The sequence below is a fragment of the Panthera uncia genome, chromosome A2, assembly GCF_023721935.1.
Source record: "Panthera uncia isolate 11264 chromosome A2, Puncia_PCG_1.0, whole genome shotgun sequence".
Classification (NCBI taxonomy): Eukaryota; Metazoa; Chordata; class Mammalia; order Carnivora; family Felidae; genus Panthera; species Panthera uncia.
In genome coordinates, this window is record NC_064816.1 from 156,520,214 (window position 1) to 156,545,423 (window position 25,210).

The 25,210-nt window shown below is 49.8% G+C and overlaps 2 protein-coding genes across 3 annotated transcripts in view; both read left to right on the plus strand.

The window, feature by feature from the left end:
* The window catches only part of LOC125930496 (SCO-spondin-like), a 56,687-nt gene extending 50,010 nt beyond the window's left edge, over positions 1–6,677 (plus strand). Inside the window, 13 exon segments of the mRNA XM_049642313.1 lie at positions 112–270; positions 440–556; positions 1,018–1,156; positions 1,294–1,496; positions 1,644–1,771; positions 1,870–2,012; positions 2,147–2,193; positions 2,982–3,199; positions 3,501–3,596; positions 3,728–3,788; positions 4,077–4,207; positions 5,769–5,919; positions 6,514–6,677. Of these exon segments, the coding sequence (XP_049498270.1) occupies positions 112–270; positions 440–556; positions 1,018–1,156; positions 1,294–1,496; positions 1,644–1,771; positions 1,870–2,012; positions 2,147–2,193; positions 2,982–3,199; positions 3,501–3,596; positions 3,728–3,788; positions 4,077–4,207; positions 5,769–5,919; positions 6,514–6,536 (1,616 nt within the window). The 3' untranslated portion in view covers positions 6,537–6,677.
* Positions 6,678–12,342: 5,665 nt separating this feature from the next.
* Positions 12,343–25,210, plus strand: part of ZNF862 (zinc finger protein 862) — a 37,644-nt gene continuing 24,776 nt past the window's right edge. Inside the window, exons 1-3 of one of the 2 annotated variants that reach the window (XM_049642078.1) lie at positions 12,343–12,594; positions 22,401–22,512; positions 24,247–24,351. In XM_049642078.1, the coding sequence (XP_049498035.1) occupies positions 12,571–12,594; positions 22,401–22,512; positions 24,247–24,351 (241 nt within the window). In that variant the 5' untranslated portion in view covers positions 12,343–12,570. Of the gene's footprint in view, positions 12,595–21,501; positions 22,236–22,400; positions 22,513–24,246; positions 24,352–25,210 lie in introns of those variants that run through there. The other variant, XM_049642079.1, reaches the window with a different exon arrangement.

Here is a 25,210-nt window from a genome sequence, read left to right on the forward strand (position 1 = left end):
GGGTGCTCCGGGCCTAGCAGAGTGTCTGTAGGGCTGGAGCCTGAGGCCTTGGGGTGGGAGCAAGAAGCCAGGGCGGGGCCCTGGGCGCTGACTTCCATTTTACCTCCCCAGACTTATGCCAGTGGAGTCCTTGGGGGCCCTGGAGCCCCTGCCAGGTGTCGTGCAGTGGGGGCTTCCGGCTACGCTGGAGGGAGGCAGGGGGCCCCCCTGGAGGAGGCTGCTGGGGACCCTGGGCTCAGACTGAGAGCTGCAACGTGGAGCCCTGCCCAGGTAACCCCCATCCTGGCATCTGGGGGCAGGGCCAAGGACTGTAACACGGGAGATACCACCTGATGAGGATGCGGCCTCTGCTCCTGGAGGTGTGCCCTGGAGGGCAGGGTGCTGTCCTGGGGGCCCAAAAGTTGGTCCCCAACACAGACTCCTACCTTCTGGTCCTCAGGGGAGAGCTGTGAAGCCCAGGACACCGTGCCCACCCTTGACTGTGCCAACCAGTGCCCTAGAAGCTGTGTGGACCTCTGGGACCGCGTGCAGTGTCTGCAAGGACCATGCCGTCCAGGTGGCCGGGCCACGCCCACAGCCCAGCCTGGGAGCCCTAGGGCCTCAGACCAGAGCAGCTTGCTTCGCTGATCCCTGCTTCCAGAGAGCATGTGACCTGCAGGCGGGGACATGTTACAGGATCAGGGGTTATAGGACAGCAAAGTGGATCCTTGGGTCACTTTCAGCACCTGGGTAGGGGTCCTGCATAGAGCGAGCCTTACCTAACATGGGCTTTGTCTGTAAGGACGTTCTGGCAGCCTCAAGGGTCCCTGGGGTGGGGCCCACACAGGGTAGGCTGGAGTGACCCATTCCTGTGCTCCAGCAGTGGGAACAGTGTGGAGACCGGGTCAAGTGGGGACTCAGGGGGCTGGGGTAGGGGAGGGTGCTCCAGGGTCAGCCTGAGGCTCCAGACCCCATCTGGCTGCCAGAGGGACGCATGATGTGTGCCCGAACCTTGCTTGTCCTCCCCACCCCCCTCAGGCTGCCGCTGCCCCCCTGGCCAACTGGTACAGGATGGACGCTGTGTGCCCATCTCCTCCTGCCGCTGTGGCCTCCCCAGCCCCAATGCCTCATGGGTGGTGGCCCCAGCCGAGGTGGTACAGCTGGACTGCAAAAACTGGTATGGCTGCCCACTGGTGGCCAAGCAGGGGATGGGGAGTTTTAGGTGGGAGGCTTGGGACAGGTCAGGGTGGAGGGCGTTAGCGGGAAACAAAGGCCCTGTTCCCCTTGACTTGTGCCCTTGACCCCTGTCCGCAGCACCTGTACCAACGGGTCCCTGGTGTGCCCACGCCATGAGTGCCCAGTCCTTGGGCCTTGGTCAGCCTGGAGCAGCTGCTCTGCTCCCTGTGGTGGGGGCAGCATGGGGCGACGTAGGAGCTGTGAGGAGGGTCCTATGGGGGCGCCATGCCAGGCCCAGGACACAGAGCAGCGGCAGGAATGTAACCCGCAGCCCTGCCCTGGTGAGCACCTGGGGTGGGGGAGTGAGGGGGGAGCCTCCCTGCCCTCTGGTGCTGCTGAGCTCGGCGGGAGTTCAGCAGCATGGGCGGCGGGTCCCGAGGCGGTCCCCTCCCTGGTACTCCACCTCACCATCTGTGCGCTCCCCCCAGAGTGCCCGCCTGGCCAGGTGCCCAGTGCCTGTGCCGCTTCGTGCCCACGCCTCTGCTCGCATCTGCAGCCTGGTGTCCTCTGTGTGCAGGAACCCTGCCGGCTCGGCTGTGGCTGCCCCGGAGAGCAGGTACGGACAGTGCCCTGACTGCCATATGGGGGGGCAGGCAGGTGGGGGGCAGAGAAGTGCGGTGTGAGTAGAACTGAGCCCGCGCCTTCCCGCCGCAGCTGCTCCACAATGGCACGTGCGTGCCCCCTGCGGCGTGCCCCTGCACCCAGATCTCTCTGCCCTGGGGCCTTACCTTGACTCTTGAAGAACAGGCCCGGGAGCTTCCCCCAGGAACTGTGCTCACCCAGAACTGCACACACTGGTGAGGGCCGCGGGCAGGGGGGACAGGGGGAGGAGGGAGCTAGGGCAGGGAGGGGGTGGAGGGCAGCGTTGCTGAGAATGGGGGTGGGGAGGAGGGCACTGGAGGCGTCCGAACACGTGCTTCTGTCTTCCCAGTATCTGCCAAGATGGAGCCTTCAACTGCTCCCCAGCTGACTGTCGTGGTGAGATGTGGCTGTCTAGGCCCCTGCTGGTCCTTCCAAAGCCAGGGTGGGGTTGACCCCGATGAGGGCAGAGGGCGCTGCCTGCCCTAGGCAAAGCTGTCTCTCCCAAGAAGCCCCTTCTTTGCTCTGTCCCCACTGGGGTTGGGGGCATTCCTGTGAGCACACGGCTGTGAGTGATGCAGGAAGTGGAGGGTCTTTCCCTGCAGAGGAGGAAGCAAAGGCTGAGGGTGAGCTAAAGTAGGACCCTTGTCTGGCAGTGCCCAGGCAGGTGCCATCTGCCCTGTGCTATTTTACCCCCATCTGATCAAAGTCAACAGGCGTTTGCTAAGGGCTCACAGGTGCCCAGTTCGGGCACACTGGGCTCTGTGTGGATTCAGAGGCACACAGGCCTGGTGAGTCCTGAGCAGCCCCAGTCTGGCTGCTGAGGGCCAGCTCACCCACCGGAACAGGTAGGGACAGGAGACAGTTTCTGGCTCACTGACCAGCAGACTGCACCCACAGGACTGAAAATCGGTGCCACGGATGGAGAGGTCAGGGTGGACAGGACTGGTCAGGGGAGGCTTCCTGGAGAAGGCCAGACTCGAGTTAGGCCCCGTTAGTATTTGGAAGGTGGATAAGAGCAGACGGGCGTGCTTGGAGGTCCAGAGGCCCAGAGCCAGCCGAGTGGACAGTGCTGGGAAGGCAGGAGGGACTCTAGGGGTGTCTGACGTGGGAGGGGGGAGAATCGAGGCCGGACCCAGGGCTGACCTGAGTGGTGGTGGTGGTGGTGGTGGGGTCTTCCTTGGCAGAGTGCCCCTCTGGGGAAATGTGGCAGCAGGTGGCCCCTGGGGAGCCAGGGCCCTGCGAGCGGACGTGCCGGGAGCCCAATGCCACGGAGACCCAGGGCAGCTGCGGTGCGGGGCAGTCCCCAGGCTGTGTGTGCCAGCACGGACACTTCCGTAGCCAGGCAGGCCCCTGCGTGCCCGCAGACCACTGCGAGTGCTGGCACCATGGGCGTCCCCACCCGGTGAGACACCGCAGCCCCTCCGGGCCACCCAGCCCTCCCCCACCCCCGCCCCCCTCCACTGGCTCCTCCCCCTGTGCCAGGATCTGCAGCAGCAGACAGCTCGGCCATCAGCCATCACCCATCACACGGGGACAGTCTCCAGGCCCCATCAGCCCACCTCCCTCCCGAGACTCTTGTCCCTGACTTTGGTCTCTGGCCCCTGTCCTGACTGGTTTCAGGGATGGGGGGTGGGTGTAGTATAGAAAAGTCTAACTGGCAGAGATGGGTAGAGATGGACGGGAGGGTTCCCCCCTCTCCCCAGCCTGGATCCGAATGGCAGGAGGCCTGTGAGAGCTGCCGCTGCCTCCGTGGGAGGAGTGTCTGCACCCAGCACTGCCCCCTCCTCACCTGTGCCCAGGTACCCGCCTGCAGCGCTGCTGCCCTCCTTCCTGGGTCCCTCCCCAGAGGCTGGTCTTAGGGCCTTGAGCAGACAGTGCTGGGGCCCTGGGGTCATCCTCCTGAGAGCGCTGGGGACCACTCCCTCTGCAGGGCGAGGTGACCGTGCAGGAACCAGGGAGCTGCTGTCCCACTTGCCGCCGAGAGGCTCCGGGTATGCCGGGGACCTGGGGTACTTCCCGCCATCCCTCTCCCTGCTCTGGGCCCTTCTCCCAAACTGCTCCCGTGCCCACCCTAGGGGGCCTGCCGTCCCCAGTGCTGCCTACCATGGGGATCAGCAGAGTGGTGACGCCCAGTGCTGCATCATGGCACCTGGCCACCGCTGACCCAACAGCCTCAGGTGCCCCTCAGGTCCACAGTGTCCCCTGTACACAGAGTCCCCTCATCGAGGCCCTTTCTCTCTGCCCTGCTCCCGCCTCCTGTGCTCACCTTCTTCCCACAGAGGGGCAGGCAGCCTCCTGCCGGCATCTCACGGAGCTGCGCAACATCACCAAGGGCGCCTGCTACCTGGACCAGGTGGAAGTGAGCTACTGCAGTGGGCACTGCCCGTCCAGCATCAGCGTCATGCCTGAGGTGAGCGAGGGGGCTGCCGTGCAGGTCCAGGAGAGTCAGGTCAGCCTGCACCCCTGAGGGACTGCTGCGGCCAGCCTAGGCCTGGGCAATGCCCAGGGGACACGAGGGACTCGGTTGATCTCAAAGGGGCAAGGCTCAGAGCCAGGGGCGAGTTTTCACCAAGGTGGTGGCCTGCACCTGCTGCTTGGCCCTGTCACCCTCAGCGGGGCTTGGGCCCCAAGCCTACTCCAGGCCTCCACCCTGTGCTGCGGGCTTCCCAGGACATCAGCAAGAAAGGCACAAAGGACCTAAGTTAGGCTCTGAAATCACAGCCCATTATATAGCGAGGACAAGTTCTTTAGAACAGACCATTTACACACAGCATTGTCCCAGACATTCCTGGCAAGGCATATTATGAGCACGTCCCAGAAGACCTCTGCCCTGTGCGTGCTCTCCTTGGACCCAGAAGGCCCAGCCCTGCTCCATGTGCAGACCTTGTCAGGGGCTCTGTGCCCACCCTGACTTCCCCGATCCTGAGCCTGGAGAGCTGTGGCTCCAGTTCTAGCCTGGGAGGGTCCTGGCCCTGCCTCAGCTCACCGATGGTGTGGCCATTCCCTCCTGTCTCGACCCACCTGGGTCATCTATTCCTGGAAGACAGAGGTGCTTTCCTACCTAGTCCTCAACGCTTGGCCACTCTCTGCTCCCCTGGGTGCTCCCAGTACCTCCTGGTATTCCCAGACCATTCCCAAACAGTATTTGGATTTGTTAAAACATAGGAAAGGAGAGTGGTTAAGACATTTTTTTTCCTCCCCTGGGGAGGAAAAGTGAGTGATAGCGGGATAGAAATCAGATGGAGATTTGTTTTTACTGAAGTATAATTGACATGCAGTGTTAGTTTCAGGCGCACACATAGCGATTCCACAATTCTGTAAATTACACTGCGCTCCCCACAATAAGTGTAGTCGCCATTCAGTGGTATTGTGTTATTAACTATACTCCCTATGCTGTACTCTTCATCCCCAGAGGGTTTTTTTTTTTTAACTGAATCTTTTGTAACTTGGTGCTGTTGAATATAGTGCCTATTTCAAAAGTAAAATTGCAATGGAATTATACAGAAGTTAAATCAAATATTCGGTGACACTCACATAGTTACTATATAATCGAATACCAGGAGGGGTCTGGAGTGAGAACTCACTTTGCACTTAGGGTCACAATTGTGCAGTTTAGAGCTTCCCACCTTGCAGCGTCAGAAAGTATTAGATCCGCCCAAGGGGATGGTAAACAAGCCCCTTGGGGTAGGGCCGTATCTCTCCCCTGCTGCCAGGAGGCAGTGATGAGCAGTTAAAAGCATTCTTACCGTGCAGGTGCGAGCTCAGATGGCTGGGGCTTACAGTGAAGGAGGTGGGCTTCTTGGGGAAACGAGAGCTTGATGGCGACACATCCCTTCCCTACCCCGCTGCCCTGCTTGGCCAGGAGTGTTGGGCCCTGGCTGTACCCCGGATGGGAAGGCCAAGAGAGCGAAGGGAGGTGGCTCGGGCAAACTCGAGTGGCCCCTCCCCAGCTCAGCCACGCCCTCCCACAGGAGCCTTACCTGCAGAGCCAGTGCGACTGCTGCAGCTACAGCCTGGACCCCGAGAACCCCGTGCGGGTCCTGCACCTGCGCTGTCCCGACGGCCACGCGGAGCCCGTGGTGCTGCCGGCCATCCGCAGCTGCCAGTGCAGCGCCTGCCAGGGTGAGTCTGGGCGGGGCTGGGGTGGGAGGGCCGGGGACCTAGGCTGGACACTTGCAGGGGCGGGGCCGGGCCTTCCGAAAGGCGCCCCGTTTCCCGAAGCTCAGGCCCTCGTGGGATTCATCCTTCTTGACCCCTTCTGACCCTCTTCGTTCCCCGTCTTGGCTTGCTTGTTGGCTTCGTCTCCAATCCAGCGCAAGCTTGGGTGTTTGGAGTCAGTCACAGCTGCTTCCTCCCAGCTCATCTGTTTCCTTCCTTGCTGAGCATCCGTGACCTCAGCTTCGAGACCTGGCTGACTGTGCACAGGCTTTTGGCGGTGGGGGGGCTTGGTGGGAGCGCATGTGTGAAGCGCCTGCCAGGTGCCTGGTTCTTGATAGGTCCCTGAGGCCACTTTGTGGCAGGTGAGAGAGAAACAGGTGCAGGGGCGCTCACAGCGCCTGGGTGGAGCGCAGGGCAAAAGCACGCCTTTCTCTGGGCTTCTTCCTGGCGGGGCTTCTCTCCTGCCAGTTTGCTCCACTGCTCCCCCTCTAGCCGCACCCCTTCCCGGCCTGACCACTGCCTCTGTGCCAGTGCATCTCCCCCTTATCTGTCTTCCAGGAGGTGATTTCTCAAAGCACTGACGGTCCCGCTGGATGAGGCTGCCCAGCCACCACCCCTCGTGCGATCACCGGGCCCAGGGGCACCGACCCCCTCCTCCCGTGCCCACCCATCCACTCCATGCCCTGGTACCAGCATATCCCAAATAAAGTGACATCAGCAGCAAGCTTGTGTGCAGAGTCTGCGTCTGGGGACCAGAAAAGAGAGGGAGGCAGGGTGGGTCTGAGCCCCGGCCTTGACCTGCACAAGGACTGCCTCCAGGAGACTTCTGTTAATCTGCCATGCTGGTGAACCGGGCAGGCCTCGGTTTGCACTTCAGCAGGTTGAATATAAAGTCTGGAGTTCTCTGGTTCCCGGTTTCTGCTGCCCGGTTCTGCCTCTTCCTCCCGCAAAGAGCCCTCTTCCTATACGTTGCTGGTTGTAGTCGGTGCTGCCCACTTACACCACCCTCTCCTGCTTCCAGATGCCATTCCCTGTCATCCAGAGAAGAGTTCGGCTCATGGGTCATACTCCTTGTCACGGACACTCGGTGTCCGTGTGGATAATCCATTCAGTTCTCACCCCCTCACCTCCAATGACCTTTCCCTTCACCACTCAGATATTTTCAAACACTTCCAAATATTTACTTACGGATCATGACTTCCTATCATTCCAGTTTACTTGCTCTGGTACCCCACCGCTATCATTTATTTCAGATTCATTGAGCCCACCGGGTTCTCACTTTTCATTAGCTCTCTCCTGTCTCCCCCTCAGGATTCATGGTCTGCATGGTCATCCTCAGCACCAACTGCACATTAGAAGCACCCGGGGAGCTTTTGAGATCCTACCAGTGCTCGGGCCCCATCCTGAACCCTTTAAATCAGATTCTTTGGAAGCCTCATGGGTAATTCTATGTGCACCTAGCTGGAATTGAGAACCACCTGTCATTATAAATCACTCCAATGCAAGTACCATTAAATCCCTTGATTTTCTTTTTTAAACTATCTTTTTAAATTGATTTATTTTGAGAGAGAGAGAGAGAGAGAGAGAGCAGGGGAGGGGCAGAGAGAGAGGGGGAGATCCCAAGCAGGCTTGGAGCTGTCAGTGCAGAGCCCGATGGGGGGCTCGATCCCACAAACCATGAGATCGTGACTGGAGCTGAGATTAAGAGCCGGATGTTTAACCAACTGAGGCCCCCCACCTTGCTTTTCTATTGCCATTCATACTCCATACCTGGCAATCCTCCAACTCAAACATCTGCCCAAGTTTCTGCTTCCAGACAGAATTTTGTAGATAGTCTGTTTTTGCCTTCAATTTGTAATCACAAACCTCAAACAGGGCTTTAATTCGATTTGCCCATTCTGCACATTGTTCCCCCATAAACCCTATTTCCTCTTTTCTGCACTGACTATGCATGCCTTCTCTTCTTCCCCACCCCCTTCATTTTCATGAGATGACCTTGTCTCATTGAGATAATGTCAGATGGGGATTCTCTCAGCAAATCTACCAAACAAGTCTACACGGACTCCGTCTTCTCCTTCTTCCCGCGGGGTGTCATCTAGAAGTGTCCCTACCCCTGGAAAGAGCCCTTGGTCCTGTGGTCCTGCCTCCTTGCCTCTCCTCACCTGTGCTTAACCATCATTTCCCTTTCCACCAACAATAGAAACATGATCTTGTGTCTTACATTTGGATCCCACACTTCCTTCCAGATACTGCCCCGTCTTTCTGTACTTTTTTATGGGAAAACGTTTTCAATCACCAACCCTTGCTTTCTCAACCACCTCCCCTCCAACTTTAAACATTTTTTTAAAAAATTTATTTATTTAGAGAGAGCACGAGGCGGGGGAGGGGCAGAGAGGAAGCCAGAATTCCAAGCAGGCTCTACACCAGCAGCTTGGAACCCGGCATGGGGCTCAAATTCACGAACCATGAGATCATGACCTGAGCCCAAACCAAGAGTCAGAAGCTTAAGCGACTGAGCCACCCAGGCGCCCCTCACCTCTAACTTTTAAACCCCTAAACAAGAATTTGTTATAAGGAGACAGAGATAACTCAAGGGCAGAAATACAGCTCTCCAAGGTATATACAGAGAGGTACAGCTATAACTGAGCTGGGAGCTGGAGATTGGAAGGCCACCCGGAGTCTTCTGTCTTATTTCTTTTTTCTCTCAGTAACACAGACTCCTCCTACCAGGGACTGCACCTGCCAGAGGGAGCCAGCTCAAAGCACACAAAGCTGTGAACTGAATTGTGGTCCCCCAAACTCCTAGGTTGAGTCCCTAAACCCCAATGTGACTATATTTGGAAATAGGACCTATACAGAGGTAACTAAGGTTAAGGCTGATAGGATTAGTGTCCCTATAAGATAAGATACCAGAAAGTTCATTCTCTCCTGAGTACAGAGAAGAGGTCATATAAGCACATAGCAAGGTGGTGCGACCTATAAGCCAGAGACAGAAGTCTCACCAGAAGCCAATCATGATCTGGGACTTCCAGTCTCCAGAACTGTGGGGAAGCAAATTTCTCTATGTTGTTATGGCAGCCTGAGCTGAGGTCAAATATTATAGGTCCATTCACATGGATTGAAATCCGTCGTATTTCTAGAAAAGGTATTCTTATTGGACCCTGCATTGAACCATGGCCAGGAGTGCAGAGTCGTATAATGGAAAATGGTTACTTAGGACCTACTCAGGGGTGATAATCAAAATATTTAACAGTCAGTATGGCAATATATACTAATAAAATTTTTAAATATAAACTGGGGCACCTGGGTGGCTCAGTCGGTTAGGCATGTGACTTCGGCTCAGGTTGTGATCTCATGGTTTATGAGTTCAAGTCCCGCAATGGGCTCTGTGCTGACAGCTCAAAGCCTGGGGCCTGCTTTGGATTCTGTGTCTCCCTCTCTCTCTGCCCCTCCCCCACTCTCACTCTGTCTCTGTCTCTCTGTCTCTCTAAAATAAAACATTAAAAAAATTTTAAATATAAACTATATCTGCTTTATTTTTTATTTAAAACTTCGAAATATGACTTAGAGGCGCCTGGGTGGCTCGGTCGGTTAAGCGTCCAACTTTGGCTCAGGTCATGATCTCTTGGTTCACGAGTTTAAGCCCCACCTCAGGTTCTGTGCTGACAGCTGAGCCTGGAGCCTGCTTCGGATTCTGTGTCTCCCCCTCTCTCTGCTCCTCCCCCGCTCACACTACGTGTCTCTCAAAAAATGAATAAACATTAAAAAAAAATTTTTAAAAACCCCAAACTTCAAGTTATGACTTAAAACACCCATATGTAAAAGTACAGAAAACATTTTTATAGTTGATTTTACCAACACCTTTATAATAATCACTGCCTTACTTTCTGTCATTTTACCTCTATGTATACATAATGGGAGGGCCACATGGGGGCTTTCTGGAGTGCTGGAGATTTTCTGTCTCTGATCTGAGCGGTGGCTACCTGGCACACAGGTAAAAACACATCGAGTTATACACTTAAGATTTTTGCACTTTATTATTTGTCCTATTATTATTACATATATTACATCCATATATATTACAAACGAAACAATATATGGTTACAATGACTTCAAATAATTTTATGTCTGTGACCAGAGCACCGGGGTGCAAAAGTATCTGGCCCCAGGGGTCCCAAACAGACCAGGTTCGGTCACTCGCTGCTGACAAAGTCCAAAGACAGAGAGATGAGCGGTGGTGAAACAAGAAAGGAGTGCATTTCAGTGTGGCCAATGCTGGGAAGACAGCGGACTAGTGTTTCAAAGACTATCTCCAAAACCTCTGGGTTTTACAGGGAAAATGTGGGCAAAAGTTGGGGGGGGGTACATGCAGGTGGGCAGTAAAGGTAAGGTCGATCGCTGTCTTGAAGTCAGTCATGTGGGGTCTTGCTGGCTCGGGGCACTTGTTACTGCTTGAGGGGCTAGTTCTGGTCCCCATCACAGGATGCTTTGCCTGAGTTAAGACAAAAGCTGGGAAGAACATAACCAATCAGAAAGTATAGATGAGCTCAAGATGGAGGCGGTTGATGTTCTGTTTCATGTCTTTTTTTTTTTTTTAATGTTTATTTATTTTTGAGAGAAAGAGAGCGTGAGCGGGGGAGGGGCAGAGAGTGAGGGAGACACAGAATCCGAAGCAGGTTCCAGGCTCTGAGGGGTCAGCACAGAGCCGGACGTGGGGCTCGAACTCACGGACTGTGAGATCTTGGCCTGAGCCAAAGTCAGATGCTTAACCTGAGCCACCCAGACGCCCTGGACGTCTTTTAAAGAAGATGAGAGAATAGGGGCGCCTGAGTGGCTTAGTCTGTTAAGCGTCCGACTCTTGATTTTGGCTCAGGTCATGATCTCATGGTCATGAGACTCAGCCCCACCTTGGGCTCCAAGCTGGGGGTGGAGCCTGTTCAAGATTCTCTTTCTCCCTCTGCGGCAGCTCACACTTGCCCTCGAACTCGCTCTCTCTCACAAAACAAAACAAAACAAAAAACAAAACAGAGAGAGAGAGAGAAGAAAGGAAAGCAAGTATATCTTTATAGAGCTTGGACTTCTTTCTTTCCTCCTTAAATTCATCCTCTACTCTGCAGTACGCCTGATCCAACTGAAGTGCAAATTGGCCCACACCATTCACCCGCTTAAAGCTCATTTCAGACTCCTTAAGGTAGCATACAATGCCCTCCATGTCCAGCCCCCAAGTATCTCTCCAATGTCTTTTCCCACAACTTCCTGTCTTATGCTGCACCTACCATTTGCTCACCTGCCTGGCTTAATTTATGCTATTTCTTATGGCCACTGCCCTCTTAACAACACCTTTGTTCCCCTCCTATTTTAGCTCAGGCTACCATAACAAAATGCCATAGGCCCGGTGGCTTAAACGGCAGACATTTATTTTCTCACTGTCCCGGAGAATGGGAGTTCAAGACCAAGATGCCATCATGGCCAAGATGATGGTGGGAACTCTCTTCCTGGCTTAGAGATAGCTGTCTTCTCACTGTTCCCTCATCTGGCAGAGAGACAGCAAGCTCTCTGGTGTCTCTTCTTGTAAGGACACTAATACCATCATGAGAGCCCCATCCTCATGATCTCATCTAAACCTAATTACCTCCCAAAGGCTCCACATCAAAATATTGTCACATAGGGGTTACATACAAATTCGGGGGTTATACAATTCCTTCCATAGCACCTCATGGCTGACTCCTACTCTTTAATTTAGTCCAGGTGCCACTTCCTCAGGAAATCCTTGACCTAAGCACCCCATATTCTCCCACCACTGTACTCTAAACGGTGACAAAGTGTGCTTTCATAGGGTCCTGTGCTTACCTCTCTCCTTGCACTTGTGTCTTTATTTTGTAGTTATCTGTTTCTGGTCTGTTTCCCCAATAGACTGTAAGCTCCTTGAAGGCACGGTTTTGTTTCATTCAGCTGTGTATTCCCAAACCTTGCACGGTGCCTGGCAACATGGTAGGCAGCCAATGATGCTTTTTGAATAAAAAAAAAAAAAAAAAAAAAAAAAAAAAAAAGTATTGCCCTCCTTGATTAAATAAAGTCTGAAACCTTCAAGGTTGACAGTGGTCGTAAAAATGCGAGGGAACAGACCCAAGAACAGGCATTCTCACAGTCCAGGGAGATCTGTTTGCCTTTAACGCAAGATCTGGGAGAGGGTGGTGGGGATGTCACCTTTCAACCCTCAAGCGCGGCGGGAAGAGCAGGGAGCGAGCTGTTCTGCGTCCAATCAGGGTCCAGCATTTCGGGAGCCAATAGCGGCTTGAGAGCCACTTAACTAGGCCGGACTACACTTCCCGTGATGCCCCGCCGTCTCGGGCCTGGCGGCTGCCGTAAAGCGGCTCGCCCGACACGGCGCTAAGTCCGCGCTGCTCGCCTCTCCCGGCATCGGGAGAGCTACCGCCCTCCCGACGTGGGGGAGCCGGTTCTCGGCCGCGCGCCCTCCCCGCCGGGGCGTCCTGCCCTCCGGGGGCCCCGGTCCCCAAGGTGGTCGCGGCGGCGGCATCCTCAGGCCAGGCCGCGGGGGGAGGGGGCGGCCTGGAGGCAGTGGCGGGGTCAGCACGGGCCACCTCAAGCAGGGCCATGGAGCCCAGGGAGTCGGGGAAGGTAGGCCTGGAAGGGCCCTGGGGCCGCCCACTCCCCTCCCGTGTAGATCCCTGACCTGGGCTCCGGCGAGGCGGGCGGTATGGGCGGAGTCCCCGCAGATGAGCCATCCTTGCAGGGAACGACTCGCCCGCTCGCCCGCCGCCTCGTTCTCCACACTTGGGCGGCCTTCTCCGGGCGGGTGTGGCGGGGAGGAGCGGGAGTCCCGCGCAGCCTCTCGGCCTCCCTTCCCTCTCCCGGTGGCCAAGCCGCCCTCTGCTCCGTGGCCGCCCGGTTGATGCTGGGGTGGGTGACCGACTCAGGGTAGTGATGCAGAAGTGCTTCCTGTTTCCCCACACCTCTGTTGGGAGTTTTGAAGAGGCCCAGCATGTTTTAAGGCTGGCTAAAACCGTAGTGGAAGGCGGGGGGTAGGGATTACCGAGAAGCAGGGTGAAGGTTTGGCCCCGACTAGATTCCCCTTCCCAAGAAAGGGCTGAGAAGAAAAAGAGAAGGCATCCGGCATATTTCTTGCCCACTTAAAAGTTACTGGCTTATCTACTTCGTGGAGTATCCGAGCACTGCCCAGAAGCATATTCCATAAACTTGCGTCAGGCTTGGGGTAGGAGGCTGTGAGTTGGAACAAAAGATGGGAAAAAGTGCTTGACGGTAGAGTTCAGTGGCTTTGACGGGATTGCTAGAGGCAGTGTCAGAAGACCAACTCGGTTGTAGGCATCTGACTTGGAGACCGTGGCAGCCTCTTGGGACTAAGATCTTTCTGGATGTTCTTGGCAGCCTGCTGCCAATTTTTATTTCTTCTTTGGCGCAGAGGGAATTCCCTCCACGTATGTTTTCAAGTGTGTATTGAGCCCTTTTAAAAAAGAAATTCACTTAATAAACATATGCGGTCTGTGGTCTACTGTGAGCTAGATGGTGGAATACAGGATAAACATGAAGAGACCACTTTCCGCAAAGAGCTCTCCGTGGGAGAGAGTTGCTGACTTCAATAACTAGGACAAGCCTGAAAGCGCTGTCTCACAGACAAAAGAGAAAAGATAATGAGGTTATTTCCACGCTGTAGCTTCTTCTGGAAAGGCTGGGAAGGAATGAGTTACAAAAGAAGTTACCCCATGCTTAAGTCTCTCTTCCACAGATGAAACAACCCAAGTAAACAGTGTGAGACAAAGCTCAACAGAACCCAACTAAAGAAAGATTGAAGGTGAACCATGTGCCAGCCTCACGATAAACACTGTAGGGGATATCAAAGTAGTCAAGGAAATGGCCCGGACCCTCAGGGAATATCCCCTGATTAGTTTCAACTAAACCTGAGTTTGGGGAGCAAAGTGTAATGTGGAAGAAGGATTGTTGGAAATCGAAATTAGCAATTTGAGGTTGATCTCAAACTATTCTGTTTAGTTGTAGGCTTTCTTAGCATTTAATGGGAGAAGAGAAAAATGCAAACAATTTGGGAGGTAGGGGAGAAATGTGATGTCCCGTCCAGGCCCAACCACTAAATGAAAACCCCCCCTTGGGGACTGGAACTTTCACTCTTGATTCTAATCTTGATTGTAGGGTGTCTCCAAAAGATGCTCACCCTTCCAAATGCATCAGTTTTCTAACCTGGGAAATTAGAAGGTTATCCAAAGACGAAATAAAGCGACTGCAAACACTGGCAGTGTTAGATGTCTTGCACATGAGTGGCAGTAACTAGGCTGGGTGCAATGTCTGCTAAAGTTCCATTCTGAGTATCTTTTTTTTTTTTGGCTCAAGGCTGGAAGACTGGGTGTCCACTTGAGGTAGTGGCTTGGTCGGTTAATAGTATCTTCCTTTGGTGCTATTTTGTGATATTTGTTAACTAACAGCAGTCTTGGCCTATTGGATTGGGTGGGGGGTATCTTACATGTCACTGGCAGAATAAAGGAAAGAAGTCAAAGACTTTTCGCCATCACTCTATCCCATTATCCTGTTTTATTTTCTTCCCAACCTTTATCACTATATAAATTCTCACAATTATTTATTCTCACATGTGCTGACTTTGCTCTCTGTTGTATCCCCAGTTAGGACAATGGAGCAGCGTGTGGCATTTAGTAAGTTCTCAGTATTTTTGGAATGAATGACTCATAAAGTAGCGTTGCTACAGGATCCCTTTTGCTAGAGGTTATGAATGCTCTGGAGCTCACTGCAGTCTGACACCCCATGTGCCCTCTGGGAGACTGTATTTTTAGTGCTGCCACATAGGGGTATTTATTGTGTGTATAGTTATTGCCTCAGCATTTCTGGTTCCTGCCCCTTCTGCCTTGTCCATGGAAGTGCTCACTCCTATCTCCCTTTTCTCTAGACCCAGTTCTATTATTACACTTACTGGTGTCTCTCAGCTCCCAAGAGATTTTAATCTGGACAACAGTGATAGTGTTTTCCATATTTTAGGATCACCATGCACCAAGCCCATGAGAAACAACTAATAAATGTATTTGGAATGAAATAATTAAGAGCCTGTGAAATACTTTGTATATAAAGTGGTGGGGGGAAGGGGTAGGTAATGGTGAAGGAGGTCATAACATAAGCCAATCAGCATAGGTTTCCTGAGTACCTCCAGCTCCATAAGAGATACAGAGGCTTCCTTGCTCAGGAGAAAGAGAAATGCGTGGACCACGTGGTTAGGGAATCCCTTGCGAAAGAGGCGGAATGTGAATAGGAACCTGATGAGTAGGTACAAGGAAATAGGCGGAGTCAGGGAATCTAAAGGTCGGTTTTTAGAAGGAGGAAAGACGCAAGACATGTTAAGTGATTGCAATGGCACTAATCTGTCTGCAGTAGAGATTCCAGGTCGGACAATACATAGAGCTCAAGTTAGGAAGGTGGATTAGTTTCAGATCAAGGGAACTTGGTGCGGGGCTAAGTCAGAGCTCTGCCGTATAGACAGAGGGAACCACTAAAATAGAACATCCAGAGATACTCTTTGCTTTATATATAGGTAAAGAATTGCTTTTATTGAAGATTTGTGTTTTCTTTACATGGACATCAATTGGAATCAGAAGGTTCTTGCCATAATATTGGCTAAAAGAGAGATACCAGAGTTAGGGCAATCACTCTTGTTGGGAAGATACTTCTTTATTATCTAAGCATTCAGTCCTGGTCATTCCCTTCATCCTTGTGGATGCTGAATGATGGGCCCATTGGCTTTCATTAGAAGCCCACCTGTTCCCTCAGGAAGAAAGGGGAAGGGGTGGGTGTGAATAGGGAGCCTTGCTTGTCCTTGGTTACAAGTTCAACCTGTCCTGTTTGGAACAGCTTGCTTGCTAGTCCTGGGGCACAGTAATCACCCCGGGTTCTGCCTTCGGTCTAACCTCAAGCATCCTCTTCCGCCTTCCCCCTGTTGGCTCCCCTTAGACCATATCTTATGTGTACCCCTTTGCTGTCTGACTGCCTTGTTTTAGTGGAGCGCATCCTCCAGCAGGATTTTGGAAATATAATCACATTTTGCATTGGAAGACACTCTTGAGTGCAAATAGTTATTTCAAACATGCACATTTGGCAGGGCAATTCTATTAAAAAATATTTTTTACTGAAGTACCACTGCCATACTATGTTTTATTAGTTTCAGGAATGCAACATAGTGATTGGACAATTCTACACGTGACTCAGTGCTCACTGCAAGTGTTGTTACCATCTGCCACTGCACAGCATTATTAAATATTATAGGGGCGCCTGGGTGGCGCAGTCGGTTAAGCGGCCGACTTCAGCCAGGTCACGATCTCGCGGTCCGTGGGTTCGAGCCCCGTGTCGGGCTCTGGGCTGATGGCTCGGAGCCTGGAGCCTGTTTCCGATTCTGTGTCTCCCTCTCTCTCTGCCCCTCCCCCGTTCATGCTCTGTCTCTCTCTGTCCCAAAAATAAAAAAAAATTAAAAAAAAAGTTGAAAAAAAATATTATTGACAGCATTCTCCGTTGCGTACTGTTCAGCCCCATGTCTTATTTATTTTATGCCTGGAAGTTTGTGTCTCTTAATCCCCTTCACCTATTTCTCCCACGGCCATCCCCCCATCCCTCTGGCAACCACCAGTTTGTTCTCTGTGTTTATGAGTCTGTTTCAGTTTTTTGTTACTTTGTTTTCTTTTTTAGATTCCACTAAAATTCCACTTTAGGTAAGTCATATTCTATTTGTCTTTTTTGTCTGACTTATTTCACTTAGCATAATACCTTCTAGATCCGCCCATGTTGTCACAAATGGCAAGATCTCATTCTTTTTTTTTTTTTTAATTTTTTTTAACGTTTATTTATTTTTGAGACCGAGAGAGACAGAGCATGAATGGGGGAGGGTCAGAGAAAGGGAGACACAGAATCTGAAACAGGCTTCAGGCTCTGAGCTGTCAGCACAGAGCCCGACGCGAGGCTCGAACTCACGGACCGCGAGATCATGACCTGAGCCGAAGTCGGCCGCTTAACCGACTGAGCCACCCAAGCTCCCCAAGATCTCATTCTTTTTTATGGCTGATATTGATGTGGCTGATTATATGGCTGATATATAGTATTTCTGTTTTTAACTCTTTGAGGAATCTCCGTATTGTTTTCCACAATGGCTGCAACAATTTACATCGCAAACAGGGCACGAGTGCTCTCTTTTCTGCATATCCTCATCAGTACTTGTTATTCCTTACCTTGTTTTTTTGTTTTTATTTTAAGTAATCTTTACACCCAGTGTGGGGCTTGAACTCACAACCCCGAGATCAAGAGTTGTGTGCTCTACTGACTGAGCCAGCCACGTACTCCTGTGATTTCTTGTCTTTTTGATACTAGCCATTCTGACTGGGGTGCAAGGTGATATCTCATTGTTCTTTGATTTGCATTTCCCTGATGATTACATCATTTCATGTGTCTGTTGACCATCTGTATGTCTTCTTTGGAAAAATGTCTATCCAAATCCTCTGCTCATTAAAAAAAATTTTTTTTTAGTGTTTATTTATATCTGAGAGAGAGACAGACAGTGTGCGAGCAGGGGAGGGGGAAAGAGAGATGGAGACAGAATCTGAAGCAGGCTCCAGGCTCTGAGCTGTCAGCACAGAGCTGGATGCAGGGCTCGAACTTGTGAGCCATGAGATTATGACCTGAGCCAAAGTCAGACACAACCGACTGAGCCACCCAGGCACCCCTGTGTCTGCTCATTTTTTAGTTAGTTTTTTTTTTTTTTTTTTTTTTTTTTAGGATGTTGAGTTCTGTAAGTTCGTTATGTATTTTGGATATTAACCTCTTATACATCATTTACAAATATCTTCTCCCATTCACTGGTTGCCTTTTTGTTTTATTGATGGTTTCCTTCACTGTGCAAAAACCTTTTATTTTGGTGCAGTCCCAACAGTTTATTTTTACTTTTATTTCCCTTACCTGAGGAGACATCTTGTAAATGTGTTGCTAAGGTTGATGTCCAAGAGATTACTGCCTATGTTTTCTGTTAGGAGTTTTATGGTTTTAGTTCTCACATTTAGGTCTTTAAGCCACTTTGAGATTTTTTTTGTGTGTATGGTGTAAGAGAGTAGCCCAGTTTCATTCTTTTGCATGCAGTTATACAGTTTTCCCAGCACTATTTATTGAAAAGTCTGTCTTTTCCCCCATTGTATATACTGGCCTCCTTAGTCACAAATTAATTGACCATATACAAGGGGGGTTATTTCTGGGTTTTCTGTCCTGTTCTGTTGATCTATGTGTCTGTTTTTGTGCCAGTACCATACTGTTTAGATTAATACAGTTTTGTAGTATATCTTGAAATCTGAGATTGTGATACTTCCAGCTTTGGTCTTTTTTCTGAAGATTGCTTTGGCTATTTGGGTCTTTTGTGGTTCCATACAAATTTTAGGATTCTTTGTTCTAGTTCTGTGAAAAGTGGTGTTAGTGTTTTGATATGGATTGCATTGAATCTGTAGATTGCTTTGGGTAATATGGACATTTTGACAGTATTGATTCTTTCAGTCCATGAGCATGGTATATCTTTCCGTGTGTGTGTGTGTGTGTGTGTGTGTGTGTGTGTGTGTGTTGTCTTCATTTCTTTGATCACTGTCTTATAGTTTACAGAGTATAGGTCTTTTACCTCTTTGGTTAAATTTATTCCTAGGCATTTTATTCTTTTTGGTTCAATTGTAAGTGGAATTGTTTTCATAATTTCTCTTTCTGCTACTTTGTTATTAGTATAGAGAAATGCAACAGATTTCTGTATATTAATTTTATATTCTGCATCTTTACAGAATTCATTTATTAGTTCTAATAGCTTTTTGGTGGAGTCTTTAGAGTTTTCTATGTGTAATATCATGTCATCTGCAAATAGTGATAGCTATACTTCTTCCTTACCAATTTGGATGCCTTCTGTTTTTTTGTTTTTTTGTTTTTGTTTTTTTTTTTTTTTTGCTTGTCTGATTGCTGTGGCTAGGACTTCTAGTACTATGTTGAATAAAAGTGGTGGAAGTGAACATCTACGTCTTATTTCTGATCTTAGAGGAAAAGCTTCCAGTTTTTCCATCATTAAATATGATGTTAACTGTGGATTTTTCATATATGGCCTTTATTATATTGGTATATGATCCCTCTAAGCCTACTTTGTTAGTTTTTATCATGAAAGGATGTTTATTTTGTCAAATGTCAAATGCATCTATTGAGATGATATGGCTTTTATCCTTCTGTTTGTTAATGTGATGCATCACATTGATTGATTTGCAAATACTCAGTCATCCTTGCATCACTGGAATAAATCCCACTTGATTGTGCTGAATGGATGCTTTTAATGTGTTGTTGAATTGTTTGCTACTATTTCTTGAGAATTTTTGCATCTTTGTCAGGTATATTGGTCTGTAGTTTCTTTTTTTGTAGTGTTCTTGTCTGGTTTTGGTTAATGCTGGCCTCAGTAAGAATTGGGAAGTTTTTTTTTCCTTTACTGTCTTTTAGAATTTTGAGAAGAATAGGTTTTAATTCTTTACATGTTTGGTAGAATTCACCTGTGAAGCCATTTGGTCCTGGACTTTTGTTTGTTGGGATTTTTTTGATTACTGAATAAATTTAATTACTAGCAATCAGTCTGTTCAAATTTTCTGTTTCTTCCAGATTCAGTTTTGGATGATTGTATGTTTCTAGGAATTTATCTATTTCTTCTAGGTTGTTCAATTGTTGACATATAACTTTTCATAGTATTCTCTTGTAATCCTTTGTGTTTCTGGGGTATCCATTGTTATTTCTCCTCTTTCATTCCTGATTTTATTCATCTAAGTCCTCTTGCTTTTTTTCTTGATGAGTCTGGCCAAAGGTTTATCAATGTTGTTTATCCTTTCTAAAGAACCAGCTCTTAGATTCATTGATCTTTTCTTTTCTTTGTATTTCATTTATTTCCACTCTGGTCTTTATTATTTCCTTCCTTTGGGCTCTGTTTGTTCTTCTTTTTCTAGTTCCTTTAAGGATAAGATTAGATTGAGATTTTTCTTGCTTCTTGAGGTAGACCTGTATTGCTATAAACTTCCCTCTTAGAACTGCTTTTGCTGTGTCGCAAAGATTTTGGACCATTGTGTTTCCAAACCATTTTTGTTTTTAAAATTGTTCATTCATACATATTCATAGGTGAAAGACTGTAAGTTTACATACCAGGTGTCAATAGTAATTCTTTTTTCGTAAGGGGATTGTGGGTGATATTAAAACATTTTTTCTGCTCATTGTCTAAATTTTCTGCGGTGAACACGTATTAACCCATAAGAAAAGCAGTCAAATTATTTTTTTAAGTATACAGCTCAACAGTGAGTGATAAGAACTATCTGTATTATTTTTCTCAAGAAGCTTCGACTATTGAGTTAAAATAGATATTTCACCTGCTTGAAATCTGACCATAAAGTTACAAGGCAATTTTAGACAAATGTACTAGAACTTGTCATAAACGGAAATAAACGTGTCCCCTTCACAGTTGTCACTCTGGAAGGCCTTCTACTTACCCCAAAGATACTATTTCCCAAAATGTTGTTTTGCTTTGGTGGTGGGGAATTTATATTTTGTTAATAATTTTCTTTATCAGACTAAGTGATAAATGTTCAGGGTATGAAATTAAAAGGATAAACGGAGCAATGTTTTCTGCCTATTTCCTTTTCTGATGATTTCTTTTACAATGGTTTGTTGCATGGCTGCGGATTCTTCCCTCTCTGGGGCTATGATGATAGTTTTGTTTTGGAAAAGTTTTCTTTTCCATGCCTCACATTCATTTCCTCAGTTCCAACCTTCCTCCTCTCCCTGCCACCATCTGCAAGAAGCTTTCTCCAGATGTCTGATAGTCCAGCTTAATGGTCGGACGCTTAATAGTCAGAAACCAAAATTCTAACTGGAAGCCCAGAGTCCATGGAAGGCGGCTGGGTGGGGCGGGGGTGGGGGGGCGGGGGGCTTGTCAGCACTGAGCCTTGCAGGGGAATCTGGGCAGGCATTTCTTGGCGAACAGCTTTCTCCCCATTCTTGTTGTCTTACCCTTGCTGCCTTCACTCCCAGGCCGGAGGTTCTCGGCACTGCAGTTTCTGAGCCTTTTTTTGGATTTTGTGGTATAAATTGGGTCGTTTCTCAGTTTGCCCACTGCTGGGCGAGGATTTGATTTCTTTGGGTCTGCTCAGTTACTACTTTTTCATCTACTTTTAAGTTTCCAAAATCCTATTGCTTCTGTCTCTTCCACCTCCCTCCTTGTTCTGTTTCCTATCCTTGTGGGTGTTTTCTTTCGGAGCGTTTTGGCAAGGAGGGTGTCTTTAAAAAAAAATTTTTTTTTTTACATTTAATTATTTATTTTTGAGAGACACAGAGACAGAGCACAGCGGGGGAGGGGCAGAGAGAAAAGGAGACACAGAATCCGAAGCAGGCTCCAGGCCCCCGAGCCATCGGCACAGAGCCCTCTGCGGGGCTCGAGCTCACGAACCGCGAGATCATGACCCGCGAGATCATGACCCGCGAGATCATGACCTGAGCCGCAGTCGGAAGCTCAAGTGACTGAGCCATGCAGGCGCCCCAGGGAGGGTGTCTTCAATTCACAGGGAGGATGCAGAATTCAGTGTACTTGTTCAATCTACCATCTTACACCAGAGCTCCCCCAAAATATTTTCTGATCCCCGGACCCCTTTTTGGCAGAACAGAGCTATTTAAAAAAAAAAATTTTTTTTAACGTTTATTTTTGAGACCGAGAGAGACAGAGCATGAACGGGGGAGGGGCAGAGAGAGAGGGAGACACAGAATCTGAAACAGGCTCCAGACTCTGAGCTGTCAGCACAGAGCCCGACGCGGGGCTCGAACTCACGGACCGCGAGATCATGACCTGAGCCGAAGTCGGCCGCTTAACCGACTGAGCCACCCAGGCGCCCCATAGAACAGAGCTATTTTACAAGCTCCATGGGATATATAGTTCTCCACTGTAAACCTTTGCATGTCTTGATCACTGACTTCATCGGCAGACATAGTTCTGAAGGACTTTCGACTGTTTCCAGAAATTAGATACGTCTTCCTTACCATGTTCAAGATTTTGCACAAGAGTGTGCCCTAGGTTGTTGCTGAGGCACTGGCTGAGAATACCGGGTACTGTGGCAGGCGAGGAGGGTGCCAGGAAAGGATGACGGAGTTCCCGAGTCAGCCTTCTCCATGACAGTTCTTTCGGTGTGTGGCCCTTCCTGTGGACCCAGGAGGTGAGAGAGGTGGGGTCTTTAGGTCTTATATGTAGATTGACGATGCCCCTCCTCTAGTTTGATAGGTTCCCAGAGCACAGGTGCCCTCAGGGGGTGTGAACACAGGTGCGGAAGATTCATCAGAGGAGGAAATTGGTGCTTAGCAGGTGTCATTTTTCCCTCCAGGCTCCTGTGACCTTTGATGACATCACTGTATACTTGCTTCAGGGGGAATGGATGCTGCTGAGTCAGCAACAGAAGGAGATCTGTGGTTCCGACAAGCTGGTGGCACCACTAGGTATGGGCCCCTGTTCGCTTCCCCACCGCCTCGGTCTAGGTCAGCATTCCAAATCATATCCGACTCTACCACACTGGAGAATTTTCTGGAATCCTACCATTTTTTTTCAGGCCTGTTTACACCATTCACCTGCGCAGCCCCTTATGTAACTTAACTGCACAAGATTCACGCACCACCCCTTCTCTCCTTCTCGTACGTTGGCCAAGAGAAGTGGGGAACTGGAGCATGTCAGGGCTGGACCTTGATGCCTTACCGTGTCACACGGTGCCAGCAGGAAGCCCGGCCTGTGGTGGGTGGAGCTGCAGGGTGGATTTTGTTTCAGGTGCCCACAGGACACTGGAGGTAGTAAGTGTTGGAAGCAGGAGCATCATCTGGCCTGTGGAGATCTGGGCCCAGGCCCAGCCCCCACCACGTGACTCTGGCGTGCCTTCGACCCAACTTTCACATTTTAAGTCTTGGTTTCCTTCATAGGGCCGTCGTAGAGGCTTAAGGAGCTAAAGCCGCTTAAAACTTCGTGCCCATGTAGGTGTATTTCACCTTTTCTATTTTCTGAATGTCCTTTCTCTGCTTCTGTGGGTAGACTTTCCGTGCCACGGACAGACGTGATTGTAATTCAACACGTGTGTACAACATATGTGCTATTTTCTCAATTCACTTGGACGACCATGTGACTCACCTTTCTCTTCTTGTCATCTCGGCCCCCCCCCCCCCCGTCTAAGGCTGCGGGAGCCACAGGCAGCTCTCTGTGGGCGCAGGGGCTACAGCGGGTTCTCCCAGGCCTGCCAAACCCAGTTTGAAAACTGCCGGTTCTTTTAAAACAAAAGTTGCAGAGTCGCAGCTCACGGGCCTTTATTCTGCTTTCATCACTTTTGCTTGGTTTCTCTACAATATTTTTTATTTTTTTAAGTTTTTTTTTTTTTTTTTTTAACATTTATTTATTTTTGAGACAGAGAGAGACAGAGCATGAACGGGGGAGGGTCAGAGAGAGAGGGAGACACAGAATCCGAAACAGGCTCCAGGCTCTGAGCTGTCAGCACAGAGCCCGACGCGGGGCTCGAACTCCCGGACCGCGAGATCATGACCTGGGCCGAAGTCGGACGCTCAACCGACTGAGCCCCCCAGGCGCCCCTGATTTTTTTAAGGTTACGTAAGTAATCTCTAGACCCAACGTGGGGCTCAAACTCATGACCCTGAGATCAAGAGCTGCGTGCTCTTCCCACTGAGCCTGCCAGGTGGTTCCTTTACAATATTTAATTTGTTAATATTTCACCATGGGGAGTTTTTACATGGAATTATGATTTCTGGTTTCTCTTGAAAAGCGGTACAGCCTGGCAGCGCCGACCCTGCGTTCCCCGAGGGGAGCGGCAGCTGTACCCCCACACGGGTGGCCACAGCCTCCCCACCCGGCCTGCTTTCCTTGTTACGTTGTTGGCCTGGCCCCTCTCAGCATTTGGGTTTGTGAGTCTCTGTTCTGAACCAGGAGTAGTTTTCAAACCCTTTTAGCCTCAAAGAGGGACACTGTGCCCCTCACTGCATTCACTTAGTCCCCCATTCTTTTAGGAGCCTCATGGATATCTGAGTTTCCAAACCACCATGCTGAAGTATCAAGATTCCTACCTGTGCCCTTGACCAATTATCTTACAGTGTGGAGGGGGAGGTCCCAGACAGACCCTTCCTTAACGTTGTGACCGGGATCTAAGACTTCATAAGTGCTTCTCTCTGTTCCTGACTCAGGACCAACTATTGCCAACCCAGAACTGTTCTACAAGTTTGAGCGAGGGCCAGAGCCATGGGTGGGCAGTGCCCAGGGCCAGAGGAATGTCCTGAGCCACCATCCAGGTGAGTGTGGACCCGCATGGGAGGAGGGGTACTTAGCTGGAGAGAGGGGGCAGAAAACTGGGCACCAGGACTCCTGTCTTATCCCTGGCCTCTCCCTGCTGTCCTCCAGCTCACATGAGAATGCTGTCCTTCCCCAGTGTATCTGACATATACACATCATTCTCCAACATTCTCTTTATTTTTTTAAAACCATTTCTTAATGTTTAAAAAAAAATTTTTTTTTTAAACATTTATTCATTTTTGAGAGACAGAGAGAGACCGAGCATGAATGGGGAGGGGCAGAGAGAGAGGGAGATGCAGAATCCGAAGCAGGCTCCAGGCTCTGAGCCGTCTGCACAGGCTCCAACTCACGGACTGCAAGATCATGACCTGAGCCAAAGTCAGATGCCTAACCGCCTAAGTGACCGAGCCACCCAGGGGGGGAGTTTTTTTTTTTTTTTTTATAATGTTTATTGTTTTTAAATGTTTTAATGTTTATTTTTTATGTTTTTTAATGTTTTATTGTTTTTAATGTTTTTTTATTGTTTATAATGTTTTTTATGTTTTTAATGTTTATTTTTGAGAGAGGGAGACACAGAGCACGAGCGGGAGGGGGGTGCGCAGAGAGAGAAGAGGGAGACACAGAATCTGAAGCAGGCTCCAGGCTCTGAGCTGTCAGCACACAGCCTGATGCGGGGCTCGAACCCACGACCCGTGAGGTCATGATCTGAGCCCAAGTCGGATGCTTAACCGACTGAGCCACCCAGGTGGCCCTCTCTTTATTTCTGCCTGAGAGTATATGTTGATTTGCAGTTATATATTCTAAGTTCCACGATGGCATGACTTTGTCTTACTGACTCCTGTATCCCCAGTGCTAAGA